The following is a 27511-nucleotide window of genomic DNA, read 5'->3' on the forward strand; positions in this document are numbered from 1 at the left end:
AGCCCACATACAGCTTCCAATGTAATTGAATACAAACCTCTACTCAGAGGCAGGGTTCCCGGGGCATGGATGGAGGTAAGCATTGCTCTGCTTTTTCCTGTGGATGGGGACACATTCACGTACTTGTGGGGTGAACAGACCGAAATAATGATAAATGTAAATCCATCTCCAAACTTTCAGTGATGCCATAGTCTGGCAAAAGAGATGTCTGCACATGCTTTTCTTGAAGGGTCTGTTCTTGAATGCAGCAGGGACATGGTATGGACAAGGCACTGGAGACCAGAAACCAGTGTCTGAACAATTCACCCATGCTGCAGGCATCCTAACCCAGCCATAGTGACTTGCAAATTGTAGATTATAGCACAGCAATGCATTGGCTGCACTCCAGTGCTTGGCCTATAGGACAAGCATGGCTGTGAAAAGGAGAGGAGGTCTCAAAGGACTGGAAGAATTAAAAAAAAAAATCTAGGTTAAAATGTTAAATTTGAACCAGGCAATTACTGACCAGGCAGACCAATTTCAATCACTGGAAAAACACTTAGACAAATGGCAGAATGATTTGTAAATGTCTAGATGATAAGGTAATTCAGAGAAGCCAACGTGGATTTGTCCAGAATAAATTGTTAAGCTACTATACTTTCTTTTTTTCTTTTGTCTCAGAGAAATGGGCATCATGAAGAAGGGGGAGGCAGTCAGCATTATCACCTCAATCCATCTTGACTTGACTAAAATATTTGATCCAAGCTCACACTGTGGCATTCTTATAACCACTGTGTAGAAATATGAATTGGATAAAATCCCTGTAAAGAGTGTGTTCAGGTGGCTCAGACTGTGTGCTCCAAGAACAGTTATCCAGGGCCATCACACCCTGAAGATGCTTCAAGTGAGACCCTCCAGCTGTCACCCCTGGACTTCTTTTGATCAATACTTTCATTAACAACTCAGATTACAGAATAAGGAAGGCCCCTTGGGAGGCCCAGGCACTTTGCAGGACATGATTATGTTCAAAACGATCTTGATAAATTGGAAGAATGGTCAAAAATCAATGTGATGAAATTCAATAAAGGCATGAGTAAATACTGCATTTAGAGAGGGAAAATTAAATGCACAGATACAAACTAGGGAATGAGTGGTTAGTCAGCTGGGTGTCAGAAGGGGTTATACCGGATCATTAATGGTCAGCAATACCATCCTGTTACACAAAGACAAGTAATTCTGATTTATTAGCAGGAATATAAGGTAGAGGAGGTTGTAACTCCTGTTTTCTCGTGCCTAAGGGAGGCCCTGCTCTGTGTATTTCCAGCTGCATAGAAGGGCTGAAAGGGAAGAACTGGAATGCTTAGAGAGTATGACCTGGAAGGAATTTATGGTAAAGGAGATTTCCTCTATAAGGACAGTTAAGTACTGACGCTTGTCTACATGGCAGCTGTTGAGTGCCTGTTGTTGGAGGCTGGGGAGAAAAGGCTATGTGAACCACCACCACTGGTCGCGGTGTATCCAACCCTGCCTCAGAAGAAATGTCCTCTTTTGTTCCCCCAAGCCCTACGTTGCCATGACAGCTTTGCTTAGGTCTGTACTGGTTGCCAGGTTGGAGCTGCAAGGAATTTGTCTCTGGGTCACATTGGCAGGGATTTTCTTCAGCAGCCTGGGGGCTCACTCACTTATCTGCATGTGTATTACTCAGCTAGTTCATGAGGGTTTCATAAGACTTGTGTCATTCCCAGTTCCTACCTCTGACAGACCTTATTCTACTTTTTTAAGTTTGAATGACCCAAACTATTTTGTTTCACCTTGGGCAGGAGTCAGCAGGGCCACGATATTCCTATGTTGGTTAAGAGCTCCATGGAGGATAATTAATGGGAAGGGAAGGAATTGCTTGTTGTTTAATGCGTATATGCCACACATGGCACCCCACAGCTGAATCTTGGCAAGCCAGCAACCAGCTGAAAGGGTTTGCAGTAGTAGGTGTCCCCTTAGAAGAAAGGAAGGCAGATCCTGCCTGTGGCTGTCTGCAAAGTGCTCTAGTCAGCTTCATGGCCAGGGTAGCTTTGACCAATTTTATTTGTCAGTGTGAGTGACTAACAGCCTCCATGCCAGGAAAACTGATCAAGCATTATTTCTTTTCTAGGAATGACATTAGAAACATGGGATTTTTCAAATCAGATTGGATAGATGGTCTAATCTCCTGTTGGACAGGAGCCACTGCCAGCTGCTATAGACAAATATGATATGAATCTCTTGCTAAGAGTTGATTGATTATTGCCCTGCTAACGTGCTGTATGTAACAGTGAACATGCAGAGTTTTACCTTTATTTTTCTGTGAAGAAATAATAGTTTTGAATAGCCTACATTTCTTATTAATATATTAATAACCAAGCTTTGAGAAATAAAACTTAAGAAATGTTAGGCTCTTCTCACAGGTGTCCCACAGCAATGTTTCACAAATTAATTTTGTACTGAAAAAGAAGTCAGGCTGAAGATTACTATAAAGATTACAGTATATCTTTGATTTTATTATAGATCCCATCAGGATCAGTCATTTGTAGTACTGTGTTAGATTAGTGTTGTCTCCACTGTTTGTATGCACTTTTCCTTCTTGTGTGGTGCTTTGCTTTTACTACATCATAATTGAACTTTCACTATAAGTTACCTCAAACAGCCAAAATCCTGGGATCATTCTCACATGCTTCAGAAAAGAAAAACTTCTTTCAGTTGCCTACTTTTCTTGACAATTGTCCTGCTCCTCACAACACGGATACTACTAGTGATAGGGGGCTGTGCCACGTTTGTGGGCCTCAGAGCAGGGAAAAGGCCAGTTCTGAGCAGATGCCCAATTTGGTTGTGGTATTATGAAGGCTAATTACCCTAATAAGTGCTCATGGGATTCAGAGATCAGGAGAAAAAAGATAATAAACAATATTAAGGTTTCAGAGGTGTTGACAGCAAATTAGAAATATTAAGTGGCAATTTCTGTTTTCTGAAATATAGGCTAATGCCACAGAGAACTGCTGACAGTCATGCGAGGGCAGGTCTTGATACCCCTGAAAGTCTGTGTTCAGACTGCCTACATTATGTACCTAACTCAGATGCTGTTAATTGTTTTGAGTATAGGAGCAAGAGTACCCAAGCAAATCTGCCTACTTGCTTTTGAGGGCCATTGACTCCCCCATATAACAGATGAAGAGAAGTTGTTGTGACACTTAACTGATAACAGAAAACTGGAATAGATAACTGTCAGAGAGATGGTGTTTGGAGCAAGCAGACCCTGAGTAAAGCTCTTCAGCTGGGGAATGCTGAAAGGAATTGGATTGGGTAATAATCCCAAACGGTCACAGAAGCACTTGCATTGTTGTATGCCTCCAGATGAGGTTTTTTCAACACACTGCATTAGGATAGACATGAGGATTCTAGAACTGTCTGCAGTGTGATTAGAGGTGGACTGTTTCATCGGCACATTTTCCATTGATGTAATGGGTTTGGCTTTGGTTTGGATGCAAAGCATCTGCACTGTGCTTAGCCAGAGCAGAGCAGGGAACTCAGCTGCAGAGCTCAAGCAAAGCTCACTAGGGAGCGCCTGGACCTGTGCTCTGATAGTGGGCAAGCTTGGACTGTCCCTTTAGAGAAGGTCTGGACCAGCTCAACTCCTAGCGTGTGCATTGTGTAAGCAGCCTGGGTGGTGACTCCAAGCCTAATCTCAGACCCACGCTGACTTCAGCACTGATGTGTCTCTTGCACTTCCCTCCCATGTGCAAATCAAGGTGTTGCTGGGTTCGGCCTGCAGGTTTCAGATTCTGGAGAGCCCCCACCAGGACAGCTTTGTACCCCTGTCCTGGTAGGAGATATGTAAGGCACTTGTGCCAGCTGCTTCCAGGCTTAAATGGCAAAACCTTTTCACAGAAACCTACTTCAAGCTATGCAACCTTGCCATAGAGGGAGATTGGGAAGTGTGACTGATTTTTCCATGTATTTGGGAAAGTAGAAAGTACCTGAGTTAGAGGAGAGTTAAGTTAGAAGTACAAATAAATGCACCTTATTGTTGGATGCATTTAGAGTGGCATTTTAAAAAGCTCTAATTTGAAGCACATTCTTTTTCCTGTGCCCTGCATGAGACGAATCAGTCAACATGTTTGTTGACCGGATCCTCTGAAGCCTGCATTTTTCTCTTTGAATTAAAATTCCTCACTAACCCAACCTCATTATCTGAAGCAGCTGCTGATGACCACCGTGATCAGCAGTAGCTCATGATCCTGGGGAAATGTTCCTGGAACAGATATTTCCAGCACGAATGTGTGCAGTGGCCAGCCCTGGAAATCACTGTTCTCTCTGTGTTCCATTGAACCCATCCTTTCATCACTAGCCATTTAGTCTGAGCAATATTGGATTATGCCATTCCTTAATGCAAGATAGAGTGGTTCCACTCGGAGTCTTTTGATTTCTGCAATGTAAGGATGGGTTTTCAAAACTACTCGAGACTCTTCAGTCACATCTTATGGCATGTAACTGTCATTGCGTACCCTCGGATGCATTCCCTTCCATTTTATTTTTTCTTCTGCAGAACAGTGTGTTCTAGGTAGGAAACCAGTTCACTAGAGAATTAATTACTCTTTAGTGAGTCTCTTGCTGAATTTTCATGCTCCACAGAACTTCATGGTACAAACAATTTTGTAAAACAGAATTAACACTTTTTCCAAGTAAGTAACATCAGGATACCCAATCTGTGTAATTAAAGTATTGAGAATGCTGCTTGCTTTCTGGATTAGGTACCAGATAAATAGCGGTTCATAGATCGAGTATTTGATAAGCTCTAGGATTCTCATGCCCATTTATCACAGGTGATGTTTAGGGAAATGTGTCTGCTGCACTGCTTGGTCAGGAACAAATATACCTTTGAAAACCACAGCAGAACCTGCCAAAGTGCTTGTCCCTATCTTGGACTGACAGATGCCCGCAGGAGTGTATGCTGACAGGCCCAATGGCAAGTCATCCTTTTGCCTTCAGTCTGATTGAATTCCCAGATCTGAAAATCGAGCGTTCTTAATGCTTTTGGTCTAACTGAAATGTCTCTTCTAAACTGTAAGCCATTTATCTGAGTTCTAATCTCTCCTGCTGAGCTGTCACAGTCAAAAAGCAAATCTCCTTACTAGGCACACAGATGCTCTGAAGGTGTAGGGAGGATTTCAGTTTTAATGGAGACCTTTTGATCCCCCTAAAGCAAAGTGCCCCAAGGACCCATGTCACGCATTGCTTGCAAGGGCTCATCTGTGTCCCATGTAGGCACAGAAAGCTAATTTGAGGTGAGCTGGCTGAAGGGTAGTCATATAACATTGTATTTGCAGTAATTAGCCAAATGGGAAGGGGTTCATTTGCACAGGGCAGTGACGTGTCCTCTGCAGCATCCCTGCAGTACAGTGAGAGATGGGACCTGTGGGGGCGCTTGTGAAGTTGCCTGTGGTAATGGGCATGTGTTCATACATGCTGTGAGCCAGCATCAGGCCTCCAGGGTGGAAACCAGCTGCTCTTTAGGAAGGGTGTGAGTGGACTCTGCTAAGGGCCAGGGGCTCTGCCCTGCTAATTCAGAGTGCTCTGTGCTAACTGGGATTTTCTGCTTGTTTCAAGGTCAAGTGGCAGAAAGATGACATGGACAACAATTTGAATTTCTTCTCTGTCTCCTCAGATGGGCGGATTGTGTCATGGACTTTAGTTAAGGTAAACAGTAGGTGGCAATTTCCTTTCCTGACTAAATTCTAACCAATTTTTTTCTGAAGTTCAATGATGTATTAATTGTGTTGTTATTTATAACAAGCAAGACTTGAAAAGAAGTGGCAGCAAAACATTGCTGGTTCAGTCACGGTTTGCTGATATCAACTTTCAGCTGAATGTTGGGCTCTGTGTTAAACTCTAAACTGAGCAGAACGAGCCTACTCCTTGCTTAGGACCCAACCATCCTACATGCACCTGCAGCACCCCATTGGCTTGATTATGAGAGAACATTTTGCTGCTTCACAGCTGCTGAAACTGAAGACTTATCCTTGCTCTGAAACTTTCCTTGTTCTGGGAGGATCATCCAGAGACAAGGTGGAATAATCTACATTCTTCCCTCATTTCAAGATTCCTGCACCCAGAATGCTGCCCTACAGATAGCAGTTCTGAAAGAGAGAGGAGAAGATGTAAACTTCCCTCCTGCTCTGATACAGTGAGTGGCCAAAGTGGTACAGAGTAAATTCAGGTTGCTAGATAGGAACCTGGTAGCTGCTGCCCAGTTCCCCAGTGCAGCTGGTAAAAGGAAAAGAAAGTTGAAATACTACAGCCATGGAGCAGGGAGAAAGCTTGTGTTTGCAGTGGGACAGCAACACACAATTGGACAGGCAGAGGGTTTCCCATTGCCAAGACACTGCCTGCTCAGACCCAAGAAAATCTCTGTTAACTCATTTGTGTCCTCTACCTTTGATTACTTTTTCTTTTGCAGTACATGCATTGGCAGAAATGTTCCTAAATGACCCTTAGATTTAAGTCTCTCAGTCTCAACGTGTGCTTTCTCTACTGGGTATTTGATTTTACATTTTGAAGATTTCAGGTTTTGTTTTTTTTTTTTACTTCAGAAATAATTGAATTACCCTGAATGGGAATTTGAAGCAGCTGTGCCATTATTTTCCCAGCAAGCAAAGAAATTTCTTTATATCCTTAGATGCTCGTTTCTTTAACGTTTTATACCAAACCATGCAAAGCTTGTCTGTTCTGAAAGTTTTAGGCCTTGCTGCCATGGGCAGGGTTTCATATCTAACATTATGTGTATTTCTAAGTCTCATGTTCACCTCAGGAGTTAGAGCCTCTTTTAGTGAACAAAGTAGGAGTGCACAGAGGGCATTGATAATTAGGTTCTTTCATAAACTCCTCCAGTTTTGTACACACAGCCTTAGTTACAAAAATCTCTCCGCTAAGCGTGTCCCAAGTCCTTCTCTGAAAAGAATGCTCAGAGCTCCCTAGATAGAGACAGACTAATACTGTCACAGCATTCAACTCCTGTTTTATTCGCTGTATAGAAAAGTCAGAAGGATTTACACTGAAGTGGGTAGTACACTCAGAGCTAAACACATCCAGGTAAGGTGACTTGGCAAGTTACACCTCTTGCCTGGGCCTCAGTAACTGGCTGTGCTCACATAACCTAAGAATCTGCAGATAGGTTCTGATGACAACTCACCTGTTAAAGGGCTTTTTGCCCTGTGATTTTGCCCTGTGATTTTTTCTGTGATTCAGCTGTGCTTAATTGTGTTCCCACACCATAAGGCTTTTTTTTTTTCTCCTGTCCCTTGAACATGTTGATATATCTACTTAAGAGTCTCCTGGTATGAATTCTAAGACCTGCTTAGCACAATGTCATTTCTATTTATTCCTTGCACTTTTTGGCTACACCCATCCATGAAGTTGAGTTTGAAGTTACTTCTGAAATTGTCAGAACTGATACTTACTTAGCAGGCGGAGTGAAAAACAACACGTTTTTAGGTATATTCTTGTTTCTTTCTTCGAAATAGAAATTCCAAAGAGAATGCAAGGAACAGAACAAAAACGGTGTTTTATTACGATCCATGGCTTTGGGCACAGCAAGGAGGAATGAATAGTTTGCTTCAGTTTTACAAGAAGTCCAGTTTTACAAGAGACTGATCTCTGAGTTTTATTTAGAATAAAATTAATGATACCCCAGAGATTTTCTATTTTGCAAATCCATTGTGCAAATATGGAATAAATGAAAGAGAACTTCATTAATCTTTTTGACAGGGCTGTCCAGAAGTAAAGCTTCTTCAGCCACTAATAACTCCGACACTTCCAAAGCTGAGAGCACAAAGTGAATAAATTAATTCTTACTTCCAGCTGGACAACTGGCAAGCACCACTCAAAATCTGGATAGAAGACATCAAACTTTAGCTAAGGATGGTTGAGCTGCCTTGGCTGTGGTTCTTGTCTCTGTTAAAAACTGGCACAATCACTTTGGACAAGCTTTCTGAAACATTTATGTATTGTCATCTTGGCTTGATTTTGGGTCATCAGGAAGGTGTAAAACTGAGGAGTGTGGGAATTCTGCAGCTGGGAGGCTGTGCTGTCCCTCCTTGCGTTCATGCATTGACTTTCGAGGACAGCTGTCGGAATGACGGCAGGAATTTTTTGGTTGAGATGCAGTCTGGCACTGCTTCTTGGGTGATCCTCATTGCTCCTCGATTTGACTAACCATCACAGCCCACGCTTCCTATGCGACCTGCAGCTGAATTGCTGAGTAGGTCTGGGCCACCTTTGTCACTTGAGGTTAGTAACAACAGCTAAAGGGAGATAGGCAGCTGCAAGACCTAATTCGCTAATGCTTTCAAAATGCTTTACAGTTGTTTGGCAGAAGTAACATATTAGTGTTCAGTATTCCTGGAAGGCCAGACTGTCAACAGTCTGTTTACCCAGAGGAATATGTGAATGGTTCTGTCAGTAAACAGCCCCAGAAACAGATGCATTTTCCAGACTGCAAGGCTGCGTACAAAATAAAAGCAGCACAATGGGGAACTCTGCATACGTAAGACCCTTTGTGAAGGCAAGAGCCTACAGAAGCTACCCAGAGTGTAGGCCTTGGCCTGGTGGAGGTGCTAGGAGGCATCTTCAAAGAAAGGCTGCAGAACGGTTTGCACATAGATAGGCGGCCTCATGCAGACCATCTTTCTGCCGGAACAGAGTGAGTGTGCTGGCATACCTGTTTGCCTGGCCAGAGCACACGTCTGAGCGGTGAGACTCCATTAGGCACGCAGAGTGCATTGACACATGCAGCTCCAAAGCTGCTCTTCAGACCTGACTCAGGTGGACAACAGGCACAGCTTGGATGTGACAGACACTCTCAGGGAGCCTGAGCAGAGGTGAGTGCCAGTTCAGCATGTCCTGACTGCGCTCCAGCAGCCCGTCAGCACTCCTGTTTGAATGGGCAGGGAGTGGCATGAGGAATGTGCTCTGCCCCTGGATGCCCAGGGCACTGCTCTTTCCAGTTCTTGCACACACACACACCAGTGTATATGACCTCTTTCTTAATATTATTTCTGCCTTTACCCTCTGAATCTGGCTTGTTTTAACCCATGTGCTGCAAGAAGAGTCACTAACAGAAAATAAGACTCGGCAGGCTGCAGGAGGCTTCTTGCTGCAGTCTCAGAGAAAGGTTACTACCATCAATAGGCAAATGCATGTGATTAGTCAGCAGTGCAAGCTAATGAGAAGGAAGTAAATTGTGTTACGGATTTTGACCTTTCTTGGACCTTCTCTAAATGTGTTTCCTCAAAATATGATTAAAATGTCTTAGAAAACACTGTCCCCTCTGAATTGTAGTTCTGAATAAATACTCTCAAGGTCTTCTCACTCTTTCCTAATGCAAAATTCCCTGGGACTGACTTTTCCAGGCAAAATCTTTTTTTTCATTTAAGTCCTGCTCTGGGTTTAGAGAAGCTCCAACTAAAGCTTGATTCACTGAGCTAAGAAGTTATGTTTTGTTCTCGCAGTACTCCAGTGGGAAATCTGCAGATTCATGAAAACATCCAGTCCTCAGCCCACACTTCTCACTAATTTAATCTTTAGTTCTTTGTTCTTTTATTAGCCCCAGGGTATTCTTATATTCACAACCAACTCCAATCTGCAGAGGTATTTTAATTCCCACAGCTAGTCTAATAATGAATCTTTGCCCTCTCTTTGTTTCCTCATACTTACCCACATGGTGTCTATTTTCATCTGTCTTTTGTCTCCTACCTGGATTGTAAACTCTTTGGGACACAGCCTGTTTGCCCTATGTTCATACAAAACCTTGCAAGGCAGTGATGTGCCCTGCAATGAGAGCACTTTAGAGCTCTGTTGGTAACAACATGGTGCACTTTAGCTGTTTGCTGGATTTTCTTGTTGGTTGAATCTGAGTCTGAGAGATTGTGAGTGTTGGGACCTGAGGCTGCTCTAGGGATGATAGGGAGGTGGAAAGAAGAGAGGCACGGTGAGGTGGTACTAAGGGTTATTAACCCTTAGTGTGGGTTTTAGCTGACTCCACAATTATACACAATACCCATCTTCCAGATGCAGAGTGATTTCACTTAACACAATTCATGCTGACAGTGTCACCCCGCACTTGAAAACATTGATCTCAAAACCTGAAGCTGCCCAGGTCAGGTGCCTGTGTGATGTACAAGTGGCTCTCAGCACCAGTGCACCAAAATGTCAGTTTCCTGGAGGTCTTATGTAAAGCATCATGTTAGCAAGTAGCCAGCTGTGGGCATGAAACATTAAACAATTTTTGAAGAGCTTTTTAAAACTCCTTCATAAAATTTGCCATTTGAAAGTACTGAATGTCTCTGTATTGTTGCTGCTGTTGTAAAGCCTGTTATTCATGTGGAATCTCCTCTGCCTGCAGAATGAGCTGGTTCATACAGATGTCATCAAGCTGTCAGCAGAGGGAACAACGATGCAGGGGCCAGAGGGTCTGCAGCTGCAAACACTTGGTAGGAGCCCAAGTCCTTGCCATGCTGATTAATTACTGACTCAAAACCTCTTATCAGGCATTCTGGGGAATTAAATTGGGAATGGGATGTTGAGGAGGAAAAGGGCTAAAGAAAGGTTACTCCTCCTGACTTTGAACATGTAGTAGGGCAAAGTCTGTCTGTAGCAATGGCCACTAATTGAGTCAAGGTTTGCTGCTTCTCTACTTGCAGAAGAAGATGAATATTGATTCTAAAAATAGGACTAGATTTGCACCAAGGGAGATTTAGGCTGGACATTAGGAAATACTGCTTTTCCCAACGAGTGGTCAGGCACTGTCACAGGCTGCCCAGGGAGGTGGTGGAGTCACCGACCCTGGAGGTGTTCAAGGAGTGTTTAGATGTAGTGTTGAGGGACATGGTTTAGTGAGAACTATTGGCAATAGGCGGATGGTTGGACTGGATGATCTTGGAGGTCTTTTCCAACCTAGCTAATTCTGTGATTTTATGATTCCATGACATCGTGGTGCAGACAGGGCAAGGGAATTACTTGTATTACAGGATTAAGTCAATTGTATTCCTCCTACGAGATGTTGATCTGAACTGGCTAAATCAAAATGAAAAGCAATCTCTCCTGAGTGCACAGCTCACCCAGCCTACAGTGGGATGTGCTTCGTGTGGCTTTGGCTCTCTAAAAGCACAATGCCTATTCTGAGCTACTATGTTAGACTCCCTCCATACAAGGTAGAGACTGCAGTCCTTCTAGGTTGAATCCCCTTATTTTGGCTATCCTGTATTTGATATGGGATGGGATGAGTCAGCTCTGGAAGTCCCACACTTCACAGGGAGCCTTGAGGATTCCACTGATCATCCTACTGAACCCACTTTTTGCTCTGAAGGTGTGGCCTTGGTTTGGAGAAGGCACTTGGTCTGCATTTAGAAATGTTTCTAGGCTAGTAATTCCTGAATGTGTGTTTGTGGAAAGGTTTGCATTGCCACACAGATTGTAAGAGAACAGCTAAAGTTGAACACTGCAGAACTCCCAGAGGCTCTGGGATTATTTGTTAGTGTTGCTGGGAAATGGATTTTTCTAAGGCTTGCCTTGAATATTTAGCAATCCATTTAAATGTTAAAAAATGCAGACAGTAATACAGGGTTGAAACAACCCCGGCAATTCCTTTGAGGTCTACATTTTCTTAACGTTTAAGACATAAAGCTGTTTTCAGCTGCTTTTGCAGAAATTCTCTGTAATGATGTACTTCTGAACCTTTTCTGCTTGTTCTGATTTCTCCTCTGATGATTGCTGTGCATTTCCCTGCTGGTCAGCAGACACAGACTGCTCTGGCACTCAGCAGACATCCCATCTTCTGCTCAAGAACCTTCTGAAATTTTCTTTCACCACCACGAGAGTTTAGTTTCTTGGGTGATGTTGCATCTGTTACGGGAGCAGAAGCCAGAGGATCTCAAGGAATCACATCTGGTTGTGACTGATGCTTGTTTTATGTATAGGTTATGGTGCTGCTTGATTTGGGGCTTTTGAAGTAAAAAGAATCCTTGTGTGACTGCCATAAGATTTGTTCTCAAATCACATCCTTTCCTGTTGGCTTTACTGAAGTGAGCCTGCTAAGTGGCTTCTGAGCCAAGGACAGGAAGGGCACAAGGAGTTATTGTGTTTCCCCTCTGGACCCTTTAACACTTCAGAAAACATTTATGTTTTTGTGAAAAGCAACCAAACAGAAGAGATTTATTCTTCTCTAACAGGAGGCAGACCTGGTCCTCACCACGCTTACAATGGCAAAACATTTGCTGCTCCCTCTATTGTACTAGAGGATGCTGATTTGCTGGAGGTCCAGAGATGTATCTGGAGTCTTGGTGACCTTAGAGACATTTGGAATCAAAGACAGATACTAAACACAATAGTAGACCTGGTAGGACCAAAGAATAGCAGTGACTGAGTGCAGAGTGCAGTGCTGATCTGTATTCTGTGTCTAGCAACATCCTTGAAGTTATATCTGAGAGAGCAGACTGAACCAGAAGCTGCAGTCTCTGGTGGGGGCTGAGGTTGATCCCAAAGAGAACGATGGAGGCTCCCTTGGGCGCCCTTGCCTTTAGAGGCCATCTGGCAGGCGCTGCTAATCACAGGTCTGTGTCAGTTCTTCCTGGAGCACAGTTATTGGAGTTATTTTTTGTACAGCCAGAATTCTCAGAGGCAGTCTCAGGGCATTTGTTGCTTTAGAAAGCAAATGATGTCCTGTGGCTGTCGTTATGCCGGCTTCGGATCGCCTCACCAAGTGATCTCTGTGGCCAGCTAAGTGGGTAGAGCATGGGGCAACTGCTCCGAGAGCTAAATTTGCTACTGACCTCCTGTGTGTATTACTCCAAGTCAGTTCACCCTTCTTTCAGTTCCCTTTCCCCTTTGTGTATGTTGTTTCTTCGAATTGCAGGTCCTGGAGAAAGGCACAGCTTGGAAAGGGTTTTCAGAAGGGCTGGCTCTAACATTTTCGGGGAGCTTCTGGCTAATAAATCACTTCTGGAAACATTGGCAATGTGCATGTGTAACGGGCAGGGGGCATGTGCTGTACAGATAAACCAATTTTCCATATGACTCCTTTCTTTTCTTCACAGGCTGTGGGACGTCATTTGATTTTCACAAAAAGATAGACTATTTGTTTCTTGTTGGTACTGAAGAGGGAAAGATCTATAAGGTAAGAATGGCTTCTTTGTCCCTTGTTTTACATCCCCTGACCCATGCTTGTCTTTCAGGTTCATCATCTGAACTGTTTGCTCAGACAGCAACAAAGTACAACTTCAGAGGCTGGTCCTGCCCTCAGATCACTGTGGTGAGCCTGACACCAGCACAGAGCCTCATAGGGTCACAGGGAGCTCTCTGCACAGACCCAATTAGAGCATTATTTTGCAGAAATGTTCTTCATGCAAACTGTGTCCCAGAATGCTTTGCAGATTGCAGCTGTGCAAGTGAGGTACTAACCATGATCAGAGCAGAAGTTAAAAGACATCAATCCTCTGTCCTTATGACTGTGGGGAAATGGCAGGAAAAATCTCATCTCTTTTCCTTTTTAGACCTGTTATGAGCAGTGAAACAAATGAAACCTTTTTTCCTGTAGGTTAATGTCCCTGAACCCTCCCTTCCACAATTATGTCCCAGCTCCTTTCTCATTGCCCTTCTATCTCCAGTTTCTCATTGCCTGCTCTTATCCTTCCTCTCTCGTACCACCTCGATGCTGTCTGACCTCAGTGACTATGTCCCACCTCTATGCTACCTCCTCTGTGCTACCTCTAAGCCCACCTTCTGTCTGGTGCCTTCCCGCAGCCTGATGCCAAACAGCTCCAGCCATGTGGGAGGACAGGGACTGAGTTTTGATCACCTTTCCCTGGTTAGGGGCATTGCCCAGATGTTTGCATTCTGCAGCCATTCCTTTTTATAAAATTCGTAAGACCTTAATATTGCCAAGTCTTCTGTGCAGCCAACTTGGGCTAAAATTGCTGGTGAGGTCAAAAGTTGTTTGAGATGGGAGAAATGGACAGCAGGAGACAGATACTGGTTATTTTTTCTAAAGAAAACAAGGTAAAAATAGGAAGTTTTGATCTCTGCTATGTTTAGCTCTGAAAATTAAGCTTGTTACTGCTTGTGTTACTCATATAGCTTTTGTTTGGCTAGCATTCCTCCAAGCTGGCTTTTTGGCTTTGTTAACATCATAGCCACAGCCCTTCAATGTTAGGAATGGACCATCTCTGGGAGGCTGGGATGCAGAGCAGAGCCGTCCAGCCATCCCTTGGGGATGCTGCAATCTCCCTCTGTCCTGCCTGCAAAATGGAAACAAAACAGAGAAAAAGAATCCAAAGGGATTTGTATTCTGAAATGAATTTCAATCATTTAGGCAAAACAGACGTAACAAATGTGTATTCCTTCCAGAGGGATGATGCTGAAGGAAATTTGCTCCTCTGCCAGGTACTGTCTAGGGAAGGCTTCTGATTAGTGCTCACTTTCATTTGACAAGACAGATGCAGAAGGGAGCTGGGAACAGAGGGGTGCTGTGCTGATGGGTGACGGACAGTGGGGTAGGTGCAATGGCTTTTCATTGATGCTGTCAAAGTACAAAGCATCTGTTCAGTCACAGGCAGATGTTCTGAGTTGGCTGATTGCCTGCGGTAGTTGGTACCCTGGGTATTGTACTCTAATTTGTTTGAATACTAGTTCTGATTGAAATGCGGGAAGGAACCACAAGTTTTAGTTTCCTCTATGCTAGTGTGCTGGATGTAAGTGAGTATGAAAGTGGATGTCAGTGTTAGGTGAGGCCATCAGTTACCCTTCAGGAGAAATGTTCAGGCTGCTGTACAGGCTGAGTTACACAGCAAAGAAAATCCTTCATGGATCAGGATTGAGTTGGAACAGGATTTGGTGGTGATTGCATTGACAGAGCTGTGTGTGTTCCTGCCTTGAATGATCTTCAGTGAAACTAGAGCTAGGAGAATTTTAACACAGTGATCCCAGCCATGAATCCCAGGCATTTTAACCACTTCTTGAGTGGACAAATGCAGAGAGAGACTGTTGCACAGGATATTTTCTTTTATTGATGCTAAGGCTGATTTCAGGGTTGCTGATGAGGAACAAAGCATTCCTTCAGCATTGGTGGGCCTCAGAGAAATAGGGGGCTACTGTCACATTGTGCCAACCACCCCATCAAATTCAGGAGTTCCCATGAGAAGAAAGAAGCAATTGTCCATCAGATTGTACTGGAGTAACACTGAGATGAGAAATCTTCAGTGTCTAGACAAGCAAGCCTTTACAATATCCACAAAAAATGGGGGGAAGGTGCTTGTACCCTCAATGTTCCCCAAGAGTTTTCTACAAGAGGCTTCATAAGTTTTGGAACCAACAAGTTGCTGCTGCTGCTCCAGTCATTTCTCAAGGATTATCGCACACTTTAATTCCAGCTTTTATTGAAAACTGTGCATTTGAACCTTACATGTTGTATGAGCCAACTATCAAACATGGAATGCTCTCTGCACAGGCTGAATTTTAGATTATTTATTAAATAAATTGAGAAATTAATTTCAGAGAGACGTTTTTTGCATGTCCACAAATAGCATTATAATATGTTAATTCTTCATCTGCAGAATGATTACAGTGAATTTTTAAAAATGGCTTAGTTAATAGCGCTTCTGAAGCCAAGAAATCATTATCTTAATTATACACAGAACCATCTATTGCCCTTTTACACAGAGGACAAATTGTTTCCGCATTAATGTGATTTTGTCATGCAAAACTGCCTCTTTGCATATCTTGTTTGCTGTTTAGGAATTGCTCAACTTTGGTGCCAGAAAGGATGATCTCTGAGACTGACATTAGAACATTCTTGTGGCGTCAGCTTTTTTTGGTCAGATTTATTTTTTGATCAGCAGAGCTTCACAACAAAAAAAAATTGTGATAAAGTTTGAGCATTTTCATGCGAGAGAGGGTTTTTTTCAGACTTAGGTGGTTTGCTTGGGAATGTAGCAAGGCAACAAATCTCAGTGCAAGACTGCATAGAAAGAAAGAGTGATTCTTATTTTAACAAAACTGTTTTCACATGCACTCATTCTCTCGTACCAAGCACCAGGACATTTGTGTCTGTGTGGTCAGGCCAGGCAGCCCACAACACAGGGCGCATTGATGTTGGCAGTTTCTGAAGAGCAGCTGGGTGTCCTGATCTGCCTGGGAATACTGGCTCTGGGCAGTTCTCTTTCTGCTGCCAGATACAACACTCCTTTAAAGGGTGTTATTTTTTGGATTTGTGTAATACTTCGAGTCTCAGTATTTCTGATAGTGAACTACAGAAACCCTCTACATCATAAGCATGTGAATAACTGTCCATTCAACCTGGAAGCAGAGCAGTTTTGTGTCAGGTTAACATTTAGGATAAATTGAAGTGCTTTTAATGAAGATTACGAATAAACTGTACTCCTTGCAGTTGTCCTTTCCTCCCAGTATTCCTCCCATTTGTTTTGTAGCCTTGTCACCAGTCATCTTGTTACTTATTTTCTGTACTACCTTCTTGCTTTCCTGTCCCATCATAAAAATACAATTTACTGTTCACACACATGTACCGCTATTTAAATAGGAGAAAAACACTTTCAGCAAATTTGAGCAGCACTCTAGAGGATCAGACAGGCTGCACAAATGCCTGCTCCCTGAATCAACTCATCCTCTTCAGAGCTGTCTTGTCAGAAGCTAAGCGTCACATTTTCCAACAGTTTTGTTTTCGTCTTGACATGTGTCTAATAATGGGATAGTTTTTAAAATGAATAGCAGGAGAAGACTTTGCCAGCAGTTCTAGGTAACTCAGAAACTCTTATTCATTAAAGTCAAACTTCTTTCTGAACTAATTTCATGGTGTTCCTTCATAGTTGGAAGTTACCTCCATGGTGTTTCTTCTAAGTTCGTTCCCCTTGGGAAGGCCATGGCTGTGTGTCACACATCAGAGATGTGTCACTGAAGGTCTGGACAGACATGGTGTCTAGGGTCAGCAGTGCCAGAGCACAGGGTATGGCATACGGGGTTTGTTTTTCACAAAGGACCCCAGCCAGGCCCTACGGAACCCCTTTTGCTGCTTATTTAATGAGAAAACTGGAGGTCCCTTTCCTGCCATGGCCTGGAGCAAAGCTCCGAGCCAAACTTGCAGATTGCAAACCCTGTGTTGAGGGTCAGAACATCCCAGAGTATTTCCTACCATACTGGTACCGGAGATCTGCCTTGATCATGGACTCAACTCCAACAAGGCTCTAAAAACAGAGCACTAAGCATTACGGATCTGTTGGATGCTGACAGATCTTGTTAAGATCTCACTGATCAAAGCCGTCAGGTATTAGGGACCTTCAATCCACCTACTTGGAAAGACAACCGAATAAAGCAGCCTCTCTCTTGTGATGAATTACTTGTGACCTAGTCTGTCTGTTCCCAGCAAAGTGACTTTCAAAACAAGCCAAGTATCAATTTTCCTGGTGGCTGAAAAGTTAGAATTATGGAGCAAAGTTACGGAACATGCCATTAAAGGCGATTTCGTTACCATAATTACATGTAAGCACAGTTGCTCAGAGCCAGAGTATGCACCAAACTGTTAGCAAGCTGTAGGCACTGTCAGTAAATTTCAGTGGTACATGAGCACCATTCCTGTTTCTGTTTCCTGCCATAGCCACCCCCCTGGGGATGGTAAAGCCAGTGCAGTGTGGAGATTTCAGCACCCCTAACCCTGTACCTGTCCTAGCACACAAGGATATTGTAAACAAAGCAGGTGTGAATTATCAGACAGTGAATGTCATGTGCAATAAGTAGTGAAGCCTCCTGATTAGTTAGAGCTTTGGTTTGCAAGAATTGAAGTCATGCAACACTTCAGCAATCCTGCTGCTCGGGCAGGTGATCTTTTGCTGCATTCCACAGGGAGTAGATAAAGGTGCTGAAAAGTCCTTGTAGCCACAGTACTGAGGCAGACTGACAGAAAACCCTGAAACCATCCCAAACTTGCATTGTAGACACGGCTTACATGTGAAAAAAACAACCAAGAGAGCATTACTTGTGAGTGGGGATCCTTGTGGCTAATGAAGGAAGGTTTCTGTGGGAGGAAGGTAGGGGAGGATAACCTCATTTTTCTGTGTACATGGAACTAGCAGGATCCTGACTGAGGCCCATATCCTGTTAGTGCCAGCAAGTGAATCATAATTTCTCCTCCCTTTTATGAGCTCACACAGCCAGTAGGGCATAGGGTGGCCCAACAGCCCAATGGGAACATTTCTTAGTGCTGGACAGCCTCCAGGGTTCTCACACACTCCTGGGAAGTCATGAGTGGCATGGGAAGAGCCACAGGGCAGAGCTGCTGGTGGGGCACGGTGCTGGGACAAGCTGTCACAGGATGGTGGCAGGGAAGGGGCTTTAGACGTATTCACAAAACTTGTTAGAGCCAAAGAGTCTGATAGATCCTTCTTGTGCTGACAATACCATTACTGGAGGCTTTAATTGCAACAGTCCAAATGCACACTGTTGGTGTGCTCCTGTGCGACGTGAGAGCTATTTTCCCCTGCCTTTCTGAGAGCCCATTACAGAGGCACCGCAGGAGGTGGGGGAGCTCTACAGTGGAGGATGGGCTCTGTAGCCTCCCTCCAGCTTTAAATCCAGCCCAATTCCCATCTGTATGTCTGGCTCAATATTGCCTGCAGTTGGGGTGAAACAGCATGTGCTAAATGATGTTTGTAGCACTTCTGGGTACCAGCTGCCTCTTCCCAGCCAGCCCAGATGAGCCTGGGAGGCCACACAAATATTTGCACACATCTTTCTCTGGGAATACAAGCTCTGCAAGAAGGTCTAGCTCTGATTACTGACTAGTTCTTTCCATTGCAGTGTTCAAAATGCTATTCAAGCCAGTTTCTGGATGTGTTTGAAGCCCATCACATGGCTGTGGATTCAGTGAGCTGGAATCCCTACCACCTGAAGGTCTTCATTTCCTGCAGCTCTGACTGGACAGTCAAGATCTGGGATCACACCATCAAGTAGGTCCTACTGGGTCCTGACACAGGTAGTGAGATCCAGCCTAATCCAGCTGCATGCATTAATTCTGCTCAAACCTGAGTCTGTTTCACTTGAAGATGTTGATATTGCTGTCTTATCTCTGTTCTTGATGGCTGATGAGTCAATCTAAAGGACGATGTATAAAGTTTAGCATTGCTCCAGAAATTTGCCAAGAAGTGCAGCTCAAGCAAGCAACCTCTCTGCCTTGCCATGGAGCTGGCTACCTTCAGACAGGACCTGCTGTGGCAGGGTTATTCTTCTGGAGCAATGGCATAGAGAACGGGCTGGTAGGTGGCCTCAGGGGCCAGACAACTCTTAATAGACAGAGAGGCAAAAATAAAATAAAAAAAAGTTGGAAGATTTAAAAATGCATAATGAAGTTCAGGGTTAGTGATTGAGAAGTATCTGGTTTCAATCAGGAAACTGATTTTGTTGTAAATCACTCAGAGTCAAATATTTCCTGTTGCCAGCACTGCTCTAATATTCAATGTCAGAGGTACAGAGAGGGAAGATCATTTTTTCCTGTAAAATTATTAAGCACAGAGTCTCTCTCTCAGTGTGTGCAGTAAAAGCTTTCAAAACACTTGCAGAAGGAAAGCAACGTGCTTCTTTTCTTCTCAGTGCCGTGGGATTAGGTTGAGGTTCAACTCTGCAATGCCTTTGGCTCAGACCCTGGCTAGTGTCTGGCGTAAGTAAGTACCCCATCTTCCATTTCTGCAGCTGGCATTTAACACAGGCTGCAGCATCAAAATGTTTATATCTCAGTGTTTCACTTTCAGATGTATATGTTTTTAACTGAGCCTGGATCTCTCTTTACAGGACTCCGATGTTTATTTATGACCTGAATGCTGCTGTAGGAGATGTTGCCTGGTCCCCTTACTCTTCCACAGTCTTTGCAGCAGTCACCACTGATGGCAAGGTGAGAGACTGGGAGCAGCACTGCTCTAATTTGAACTGAGAAAACATCAAGGGAGATGAAGGCCAAGTATGAGGACAGGTCAGCCCAATCCTGGTCAGGCACATCTGGGAGCAGAGGACTGGCTGCCAGCAGGAGTCCAGCCCAGTGACTGAAGCTGGTTTGTTTGAGGCTTGCCTGGGCTTCTTAGAGAGGCAGGGTCACTTTGGTGACTTGAGGCCCAAAAACTATTAATTCCATTTTTTATCAACCTGATTTCAGAGAACACGGATGTCCAATGGAGCTGAGAAAACTTAGGCAGCAGTATTTCTTATTCCTCCTACCAATCGGTCTGTCACACTTACAAAAGCAACAGGGCCATCTGTGCGGGCAAGCTGATGTTAGATCACAAATTGGTAAGCTCTTAGCAGATATTGAGGATCAGCTGCTTGTCTTGTGCAGCTTGACAAAACCTTCATAGATGCATATGGACAATCTTCTGTAAGCATGGGTCCTTCTTGACAGGGCAAGGGATAATGGCCGTAATTGTGCCAGGGGAGATTCAGGTTGGTTATTAGGAAACATTTCTTCTCAGAAAGGGTGGTGATGCATTGGAATAGGCTGCCCAGGGAGGAGGTGGATTCTCCATCCCTGGAGATTTTCAAGAAGAGGGTGGATGTTGCACTGAGTGACATGGACTAGAGTGGTCACAGGCATAGGTTGATGACTGGGCTATGGACGAGGTGACTTTATTGGTCTTTCCAACCTTAATGATTCTGTGATTCTTGGGGGCCATCAACCTCTGGCATAAGCAAGCCAGGCCTTCCTGCAGTCCTGGTTTTCTCCTCATACCCCAAGGATGGTGATTCTTAGAGGAGAGAAAGAAAAACAGGACAGGAGCCTGGGAACAGACTGTTTTTCCTATGTCTTCCTGCCCTTGGCATGCATATCGCTGGGCATGCATTGTTTACTCTTTCTTGACGCTGCTCTCCCTCCATTGACGTGCAAGTCCCAGCTTCTTCATGCTGACCACATCAAGGGAGGTGTACTGCTTGCAATGGTACATGCCAAGATAAAAACACTTAACTCTCTCTGTGTGAAAACAGCTCATTAATGAGTACTTCCCTAGAGATGGATATAAATGGTACTCAAGAGAAGAGCATCTCCAGCATGAGCTGATACTCAGGCATTGATTCCAGACCTCCAAGGTACATGGAAGCAGCAGAATTAAGTGAATGTATACTTACAATGTTACAAAAAATAAAAATAAAAAATCAATTATAATAATACACCCAGACTCAGCCAACAGAACTTTGTTCCCATTAAATAAAATGAAATCAGCATTTTCCGTTTGTGTCAGCCTGTCTCCAAGAGTAATGACTTGGTAATGAAGTACTTAGAACAATCCTGATGTTGAGATGATGGCAGTTATATTTTTGCCCCTAGCCATCCATTCTGGTAGCTCAGATGGTTAATTTGGGCCTGGCAAGTAGCCAGGGCATGTAGCTATCTGTCAGTATTGTCTTTGTACTGTAAAACCACATTGCACTGTCACCATGGGCTGCATGTTTTGCTGATGTAGATTGGAAAGCCTTATACAGTTTGGCCAAATTACTCCAGGAAAAAGATGGCCTTTATATATCCATATCACTGAATTAGCAGCTTTATTGCAGTTTAACCTTTATATTGTAGCAAAAAGTTCATTTCACTGATACAGAGGCTGAGAATGAGAATTTGTCTCTCTTGAGCTAAGCAATGGAGAGAGAGATCTTTACTGGTGCACCTGTGCCTCCCTAAGAATTTCAGGTTACTGCAGCCTGAAGAAAGCAGTGTTGGTGCTTTTCCCTCTGCAGGCAGGATAGCTCGGACCATTTATGCATCCCCCTTCTCCTGTATACCAAGTGTGTTCCCTACAAGAGCACTTGACTGAGCCCTAGACCTGGCCAGAGTTCATTGAAAGCTGGGCTGAGCAGAGCAGAGACCTATGTGTAGTCTGTTTGTGTCCTGGCATCTAACTGTGGGGAAGAGGAAGAGATGTCTGCTGGCAGTGAGACACCCTGGGCACTACTCACTTGAGCCAGGTTCTTTGTCAGAGCTTTATCCATTGCAGAGAAGCTCCTATGGACTTGGCGTGTGCAGCTCTTGTCTTAGCCACTGCTGTCATGGCTCTAATTATGTTGCTGAAGAGACACATTAGCTACATTATCTATGAGCCTAGAGTTCTTACGGGGCTGTGGATAAGACAGAAAACTAGCTTGTTTGGCAGCGCTGCACCTAGGGTATTTTATGTTGAGTAGAATCTAATTCTGCTTTATGCCTTTAATCTCTCAAAAGTGACCATCAGCCAAGAACAGCCCATCATTGGGCTGTCTAGCAGGAAAGATTGAGACAAGAGCTGCCTTGCTGTTGTAGTAGACTGGCCAAGACTGACGCTGAAAGCAGTCCTGGTCCTCTGCACTAACCAGCAGGATAAGTCTGAGACGTGGTTTAGCTTCTGTTTTAAACAAAACCTTTTAGATCTGCAGTGGAAGTGGAACAGAGAGTTGTTTACAACCTTTTCATTCTGGGGGATATTCCACTGTGTAGTAGAAATCACTCTTCGAGCGTAACTCAGCACTTAGCAAAGGACAGGCTCTACTAATGCTGGGAAAAAAAAAATCTGCATTAAGAGGATATAGAAAACTACAGGACATGCAGCCAGAAAAGAAAACATTAAAGGCCTCCTGTTCAGAAACAGCCTCTAGTTTTGCATCCACATGTAATTATGCCTGCAAAACTTGAAGGTTGTCTGAAGGAGGTTTAAAAATCAGGCCCTTATTGCAGTCTTAAAGGGATATTGGTTACATTTTGAAAAACACATTTCTTTACTAAAGCTGATGCATCCAAAATGTATGTGTTGGCCTCCCTGTTGATAAGGCTGGCCTGGAAACCAGTCTAAAAATCTCCTGATACACATGACTCCAAGAGGTGCATATTTAAGAAAAGCTGTAAATATCTAGAGCATTATATTAAAATGTATGTGTTGGCAGCTGGGCATCTGCTTCAGACAGAACCACCTCCTCATAAATAACCAAGTGTGCACGTTGTGCAGCTGGTGCGATGGACAGTAAATGCTCCTGTTTCTCTTAATCATGTTCTGGATAATTTCCTTAGTGTCCTGCTCTGCCTGATGGCCGTTTTATTTCAGAGTGAGCATAAATGATTTGCAGTGAAAATTGAAATAAGGTAAGATGATCCCTGAGATGTGCACATCTGTGCCAGCACTGCCTGAAAAGATGCTCCCAATTCTATGGCTAAATAGGTAGCTTGATTTTAAAAGGATAGACAGTCAGCTGGTTTTATGGGTGAGCTCAGAGTGGTTGCTAGTGAGCATTTGGCTTTGGTTTTAATCAGTTTGCTAAGTCTGATGTAGTTTTGTACTGTGATTGCATTTCAAATGACAGGATGTTCCTTGAGTACTCCACATTGTTTCCTAAAGCAGGCTGGTGGAGATACCTGTTATTTCTAAACATGAGTCCTGCAGGATAGTTAGCTGGCCGCAGCTCTGTGGCCCCTCTGGGCCATCTCCTACAGGGACCTGGGTGCAGATATTGATGTGATTAGCAGTGAAATAAAATGAGGTTAGATAACACTTTGTTTCCATGGCTTTAGGCTGTAAATGGTAGAATCTTGACATGAAATAAAAAGGCTAGCTGAGATGTGAGGCCTGCTTTGGAAATAATAAAACACTGTGGAGGTGGATTTGGATGCCTGACTCCTACCTTTAGGGTGCAAGAGATCTAGTGACATTGGCCAGCTTATTGTAAGGATAGAAGGCAGGGAAATGGGTAGGAGTGGGATTCACTCCCTGTGGCATTCAGCAGGATTTGTATTTGGGATCTTGGTTTGAGTCTATTATCAAACTTACACTTAAAGCAGAAATAAATGTCGACACATGTAAAAGCAGGGCTAAGACCCCTGAAATTTCTCTCTCGGGATTCTTAAGATAGGAAATGGTGTTGGTAGGTTGTGCTGTGCAATAACAATGGCACAGAACTCTGAGTCTGGCTCACTCTGAGCATGTGAATGTTTTCTCCTGCTGAATTCATCTATGAGTTGTTATGCCTGTTAAAAAAGCCAGAGACTCCTGTTGCGAGTGTTCCCAAATGCCTGGATCCCAGGCTAGAGGCCACAGCTGCCTCATGGAATGACTAATGGTGCTGTCAAGCTGGGCTTGGTCAGTCTGGAAAAGGGATGGCTTTGCAGATGCCTAACAGCAAACTGATAGTGCCTACAAGGAGGTCATCAAGAAGTTACAGCCAGGTTCTTCAGAGCAGTGCATGAAAAGATGATTCCGGAAATAGACATTAGGAAGACATTCTTTCCTGTAAGACTAGAACAGGTTCCTTGGAGAAACTGTGGATGCCCCATCCCTGGAGATGTTCAAGGCCAGGCTGGATGGGGTCTTGTACAGCTTGATGTAGTGGAAAGTGTCCGTGCCTTTAGCAGAGAGGTTGGAACTAGATGGTTTTTAAGGTCCCTTCCAACCCAAACCATTCTATGGTTCTATGACAACTGCTGAAATGAGTTGAAACAAGAGAGGTTTGGACTGGATATAGGGAAAAACCTTTTCATCATGAAGGCAGTCAAGCAGTGCAGCATCTTACTCAAAGAGGTTGTACCATCTCTGTGCACAGAGATCTTAAAGACCAGGTTGGGTAAAGCCCTGAACAACTCCATTTGACTTCAGGAGGTTGGACTAGAGAATTCTGGGAGTCTCTCCTAGCCTGAATTATCTTCTAACCCTGTGACACTACATCCTTATGTGAGAAGGAGGATCCCAGGGGTTTTATAACAGGAGACGTGCACTAAGTACAAGTCCATTTGCTTTTCTGTTTTTGTGGTTTGTGTCCTTCATGACTAATACAGCAAGAGCAGGGTGATGTTGTAGTTATCCTTAGTAAATATTGATAGCCTCAAGATAAATGCCATCTGAGTGTGCGCTCAGCAGAGAAAGCCACTCAGACGTCTGCTCCATGGCCCTTCCCCCATTAGTGAAGCTGTTGACCTTTCAAGATGTGAAATACTTGAGATGACCCAAACCTTCAGGAAATTAACTGATGCTGTGTGCTTCTCAGGAAAAGAGTATACCCTTTCCTGATGATATAAACAGATCTTACTGAACAACTGTTCTGTATGAGAAGTCTTGAAGACCAGGTTTCTGTTGTATCTCACATACAGGGCAAGATGCTGAAGAAATGCATGTCATCTTGATAGCCATCATTTCCCAGTTAGGAGAGAAACACTTGTCTAGCACTGCTGTGTATGTGTTTACAGAACAATTCACAGATACTTTCTGCCTATTTAACTTTGACTGGAGGCAAAAACCAATCTCTGTCTTTAAAGCTTGCGTGACTTTGCAAATAAGAGCCTTGCCTAACATTCCAGGTATGCTAGTATTTCTTTGGGTGTTTTGGACCTAATCCTGCCTCACCTTTTAGAACATGAGTCAGGCATACTGGCAGACCTCTCAGCATTGCTCAGTGCTTTTGCCCAGGAAAATCAGGACTGTGAACTCCCAACCGCTGCAGATGTCTTTCCCTGACATGTCCATGTCTTTCCTCCTACACATTTGTAGTAGCCTACCTGAGCCTTGCATGGCCTCCACTATCTCTGCAGGGCTGGACAATCACTAGAGTGTGAAAACAGTGAGTACAGGTCCCTTTCTCATCACGCAGAAGGACCTCTGAGTAGGCTGAAGTGGGCAGAGACTGTTTTAAAATGGCTTTTAAATTGCATTCACAGCAAAGTGGTTGTTTTCCAGTAAAACTGTTCATTTTCTTCCACCACAAAATATAAAAGGCTCTTTCTTATTCCCTGCTGAATCTTTAAGATTGATGTGGATGGGTGGGCAGTCTCCTGTCTGCTTTAAAACAAGGGCTGGTGACATGTCAAAGCTAAGTGAGGTAGATGGACAGAGTCCTAAGGATTAATGCTGCCGCCTTCTTACTCTGTGCCAACCAGGCTCTCCTTGCTTCTCTTCCTCCAGCCAGCACTTTCTCTTTGTACTGGGATTTCTCTCCCCAGCAACTGCTCTTAGTCCAGAAGGCTTTGATGTGTTTGTACAGGGTCTGATTCCTCACCACTATCCTGCTGCAACTCCCATGCTGTCATGGGATGTGCTGGTGGGCTCTAGACCTAAAGACACATCAAGCAGCTCAGGACATGTCTGCTCACTGCCTTGTGTCCCGTAGCAACTGTGTCACAGGTGAGGTAGTTCTGTGAGCATGTTGGTTGTTTTTGGTGAAAAATCAAACTGATGAATTTAAACTTCCTTCATCAGTGGTTTTTGCATGGATTGTTTTTTATTCAGATGCTCCCAGGCCAGTTTTTCATGACTGTAGCTATTGCTCTTTCAGGTTATGAAATACAGCATTTAAACAAAACCCACCTGCTGAGACTAACTAGTTCATTCAGCCACACAGGAACCAAGTTTTCTCTTTTCTGCTTGTATGAATGTATGTGTAGGAACAAATGCCTTGGGCAGCATCTCTAAAGATATCTTTGATTAACCTGTTTGACTTTGCATGACTTTGCTTACTGAGCCAATCAGGAGTATCTGAGAGAGTTTAGAAAGCTGTTCATAAATGCTTTTCTGCTCTATGCAATCAGCAGCCACTAAGAATGACCCCTCCCTTAGGTTTGAATTTGCAAGTGGGGACAATTGGCATTAAGGCCGCTAAGACCCCCCCCAAGCTATATGCCCCATCCTCCTGTACAGAGGCAGCAGCTCCTGAGCCTTGATGTTTATTGTTTGGCATTTTATAATGACCTGAAATCTGTGCTGGTTCTTTTTAAATGCCAGTCTCCAAGCCGTGACAGTTCGATATCTGTCTTACAAATAGCTTTGCTGGCCTGCCACAGGGCTGCAAGAGGCAAACAGCAGGGACTGCATGCCCCATCAGACTCTGAGCTGCCCGTGCTTGTGCCATTGCCTGTCTTCTCACCCACTCCAGCAGTCAGTGCCCACTCTGTGGGGCATAGCCAGGAACCCAGACATGTGAAGGGATGGAGCCTGATCCTGATCTAAGAAGAGGCAGTTTCAGCCTGACACCAGGGGCTGGGCTGTGGGTCACTGTGGAATGGAGCAGGGGGACTGGCACAGCTGGGATGTATTCATGTGGTATAGCCCAGGAACCAGTAAGGAACTGGTTGAAACAGTTTCTCAGTTCTTCACCAGCTATCTGAGATAGGATATCAGAGTAGGGAAGTGTCAGAGGACTGAAGGAAAGACTTTTTGCCCAATATTTAAGAGCATGACAGTGCAGGAGAGATTAGGCAGCTTAAGTACACTATCCAAAAGGATATTGAATGGTATATTTGTAAGCACTGCTAGATCAAAGAGCAGCCAGTCTAGTAAGGCTTTTGTAAGGCCATATCACATAAAACTGATCTAATACAGTTTTTGAGAGTAACAGCCCTGGTAGATCAAAGGAATGATATACAAAACATCTATACAGGGTGACCTCAGGAACTCTGCTGGCACAAATCCATAAAGAAAGGTAGGAAGATGGATGTGGCACAGTGGAAATCATCCTCAGCAGA

General features: G+C 43.9%; 1 protein-coding gene across 5 annotated transcripts in view; it reads left to right on the top strand.

Annotated features, from left to right (window-relative positions):
- The window catches only part of DNAI1 (dynein axonemal intermediate chain 1), a 139903-nt gene that overhangs the window by 81129 nt on the left and 31263 nt on the right, over positions 1 to 27511 (top strand). For all 5 annotated transcript variants that reach the window (XM_021379428.1, XM_021379429.1, XM_021379427.1 and 2 more), the window contains exons 14-18: positions 5617 to 5706; positions 10409 to 10496; positions 13098 to 13177; positions 18865 to 19013; positions 19852 to 19951. In XM_021379428.1, the coding sequence (XP_021235103.1) occupies positions 5617 to 5706; positions 10409 to 10496; positions 13098 to 13177; positions 18865 to 19013; positions 19852 to 19951 (507 nt within the window). The remainder of the gene's footprint in view (positions 1 to 5616; positions 5707 to 10408; positions 10497 to 13097; positions 13178 to 18864; positions 19014 to 19851; positions 19952 to 27511) is intronic.

The sequence above is a fragment of the Numida meleagris genome, chromosome Z, assembly GCF_002078875.1.
Source record: "Numida meleagris isolate 19003 breed g44 Domestic line chromosome Z, NumMel1.0, whole genome shotgun sequence".
In the NCBI taxonomy this organism is placed as follows: domain Eukaryota; kingdom Metazoa; phylum Chordata; class Aves; order Galliformes; family Numididae; genus Numida; species Numida meleagris.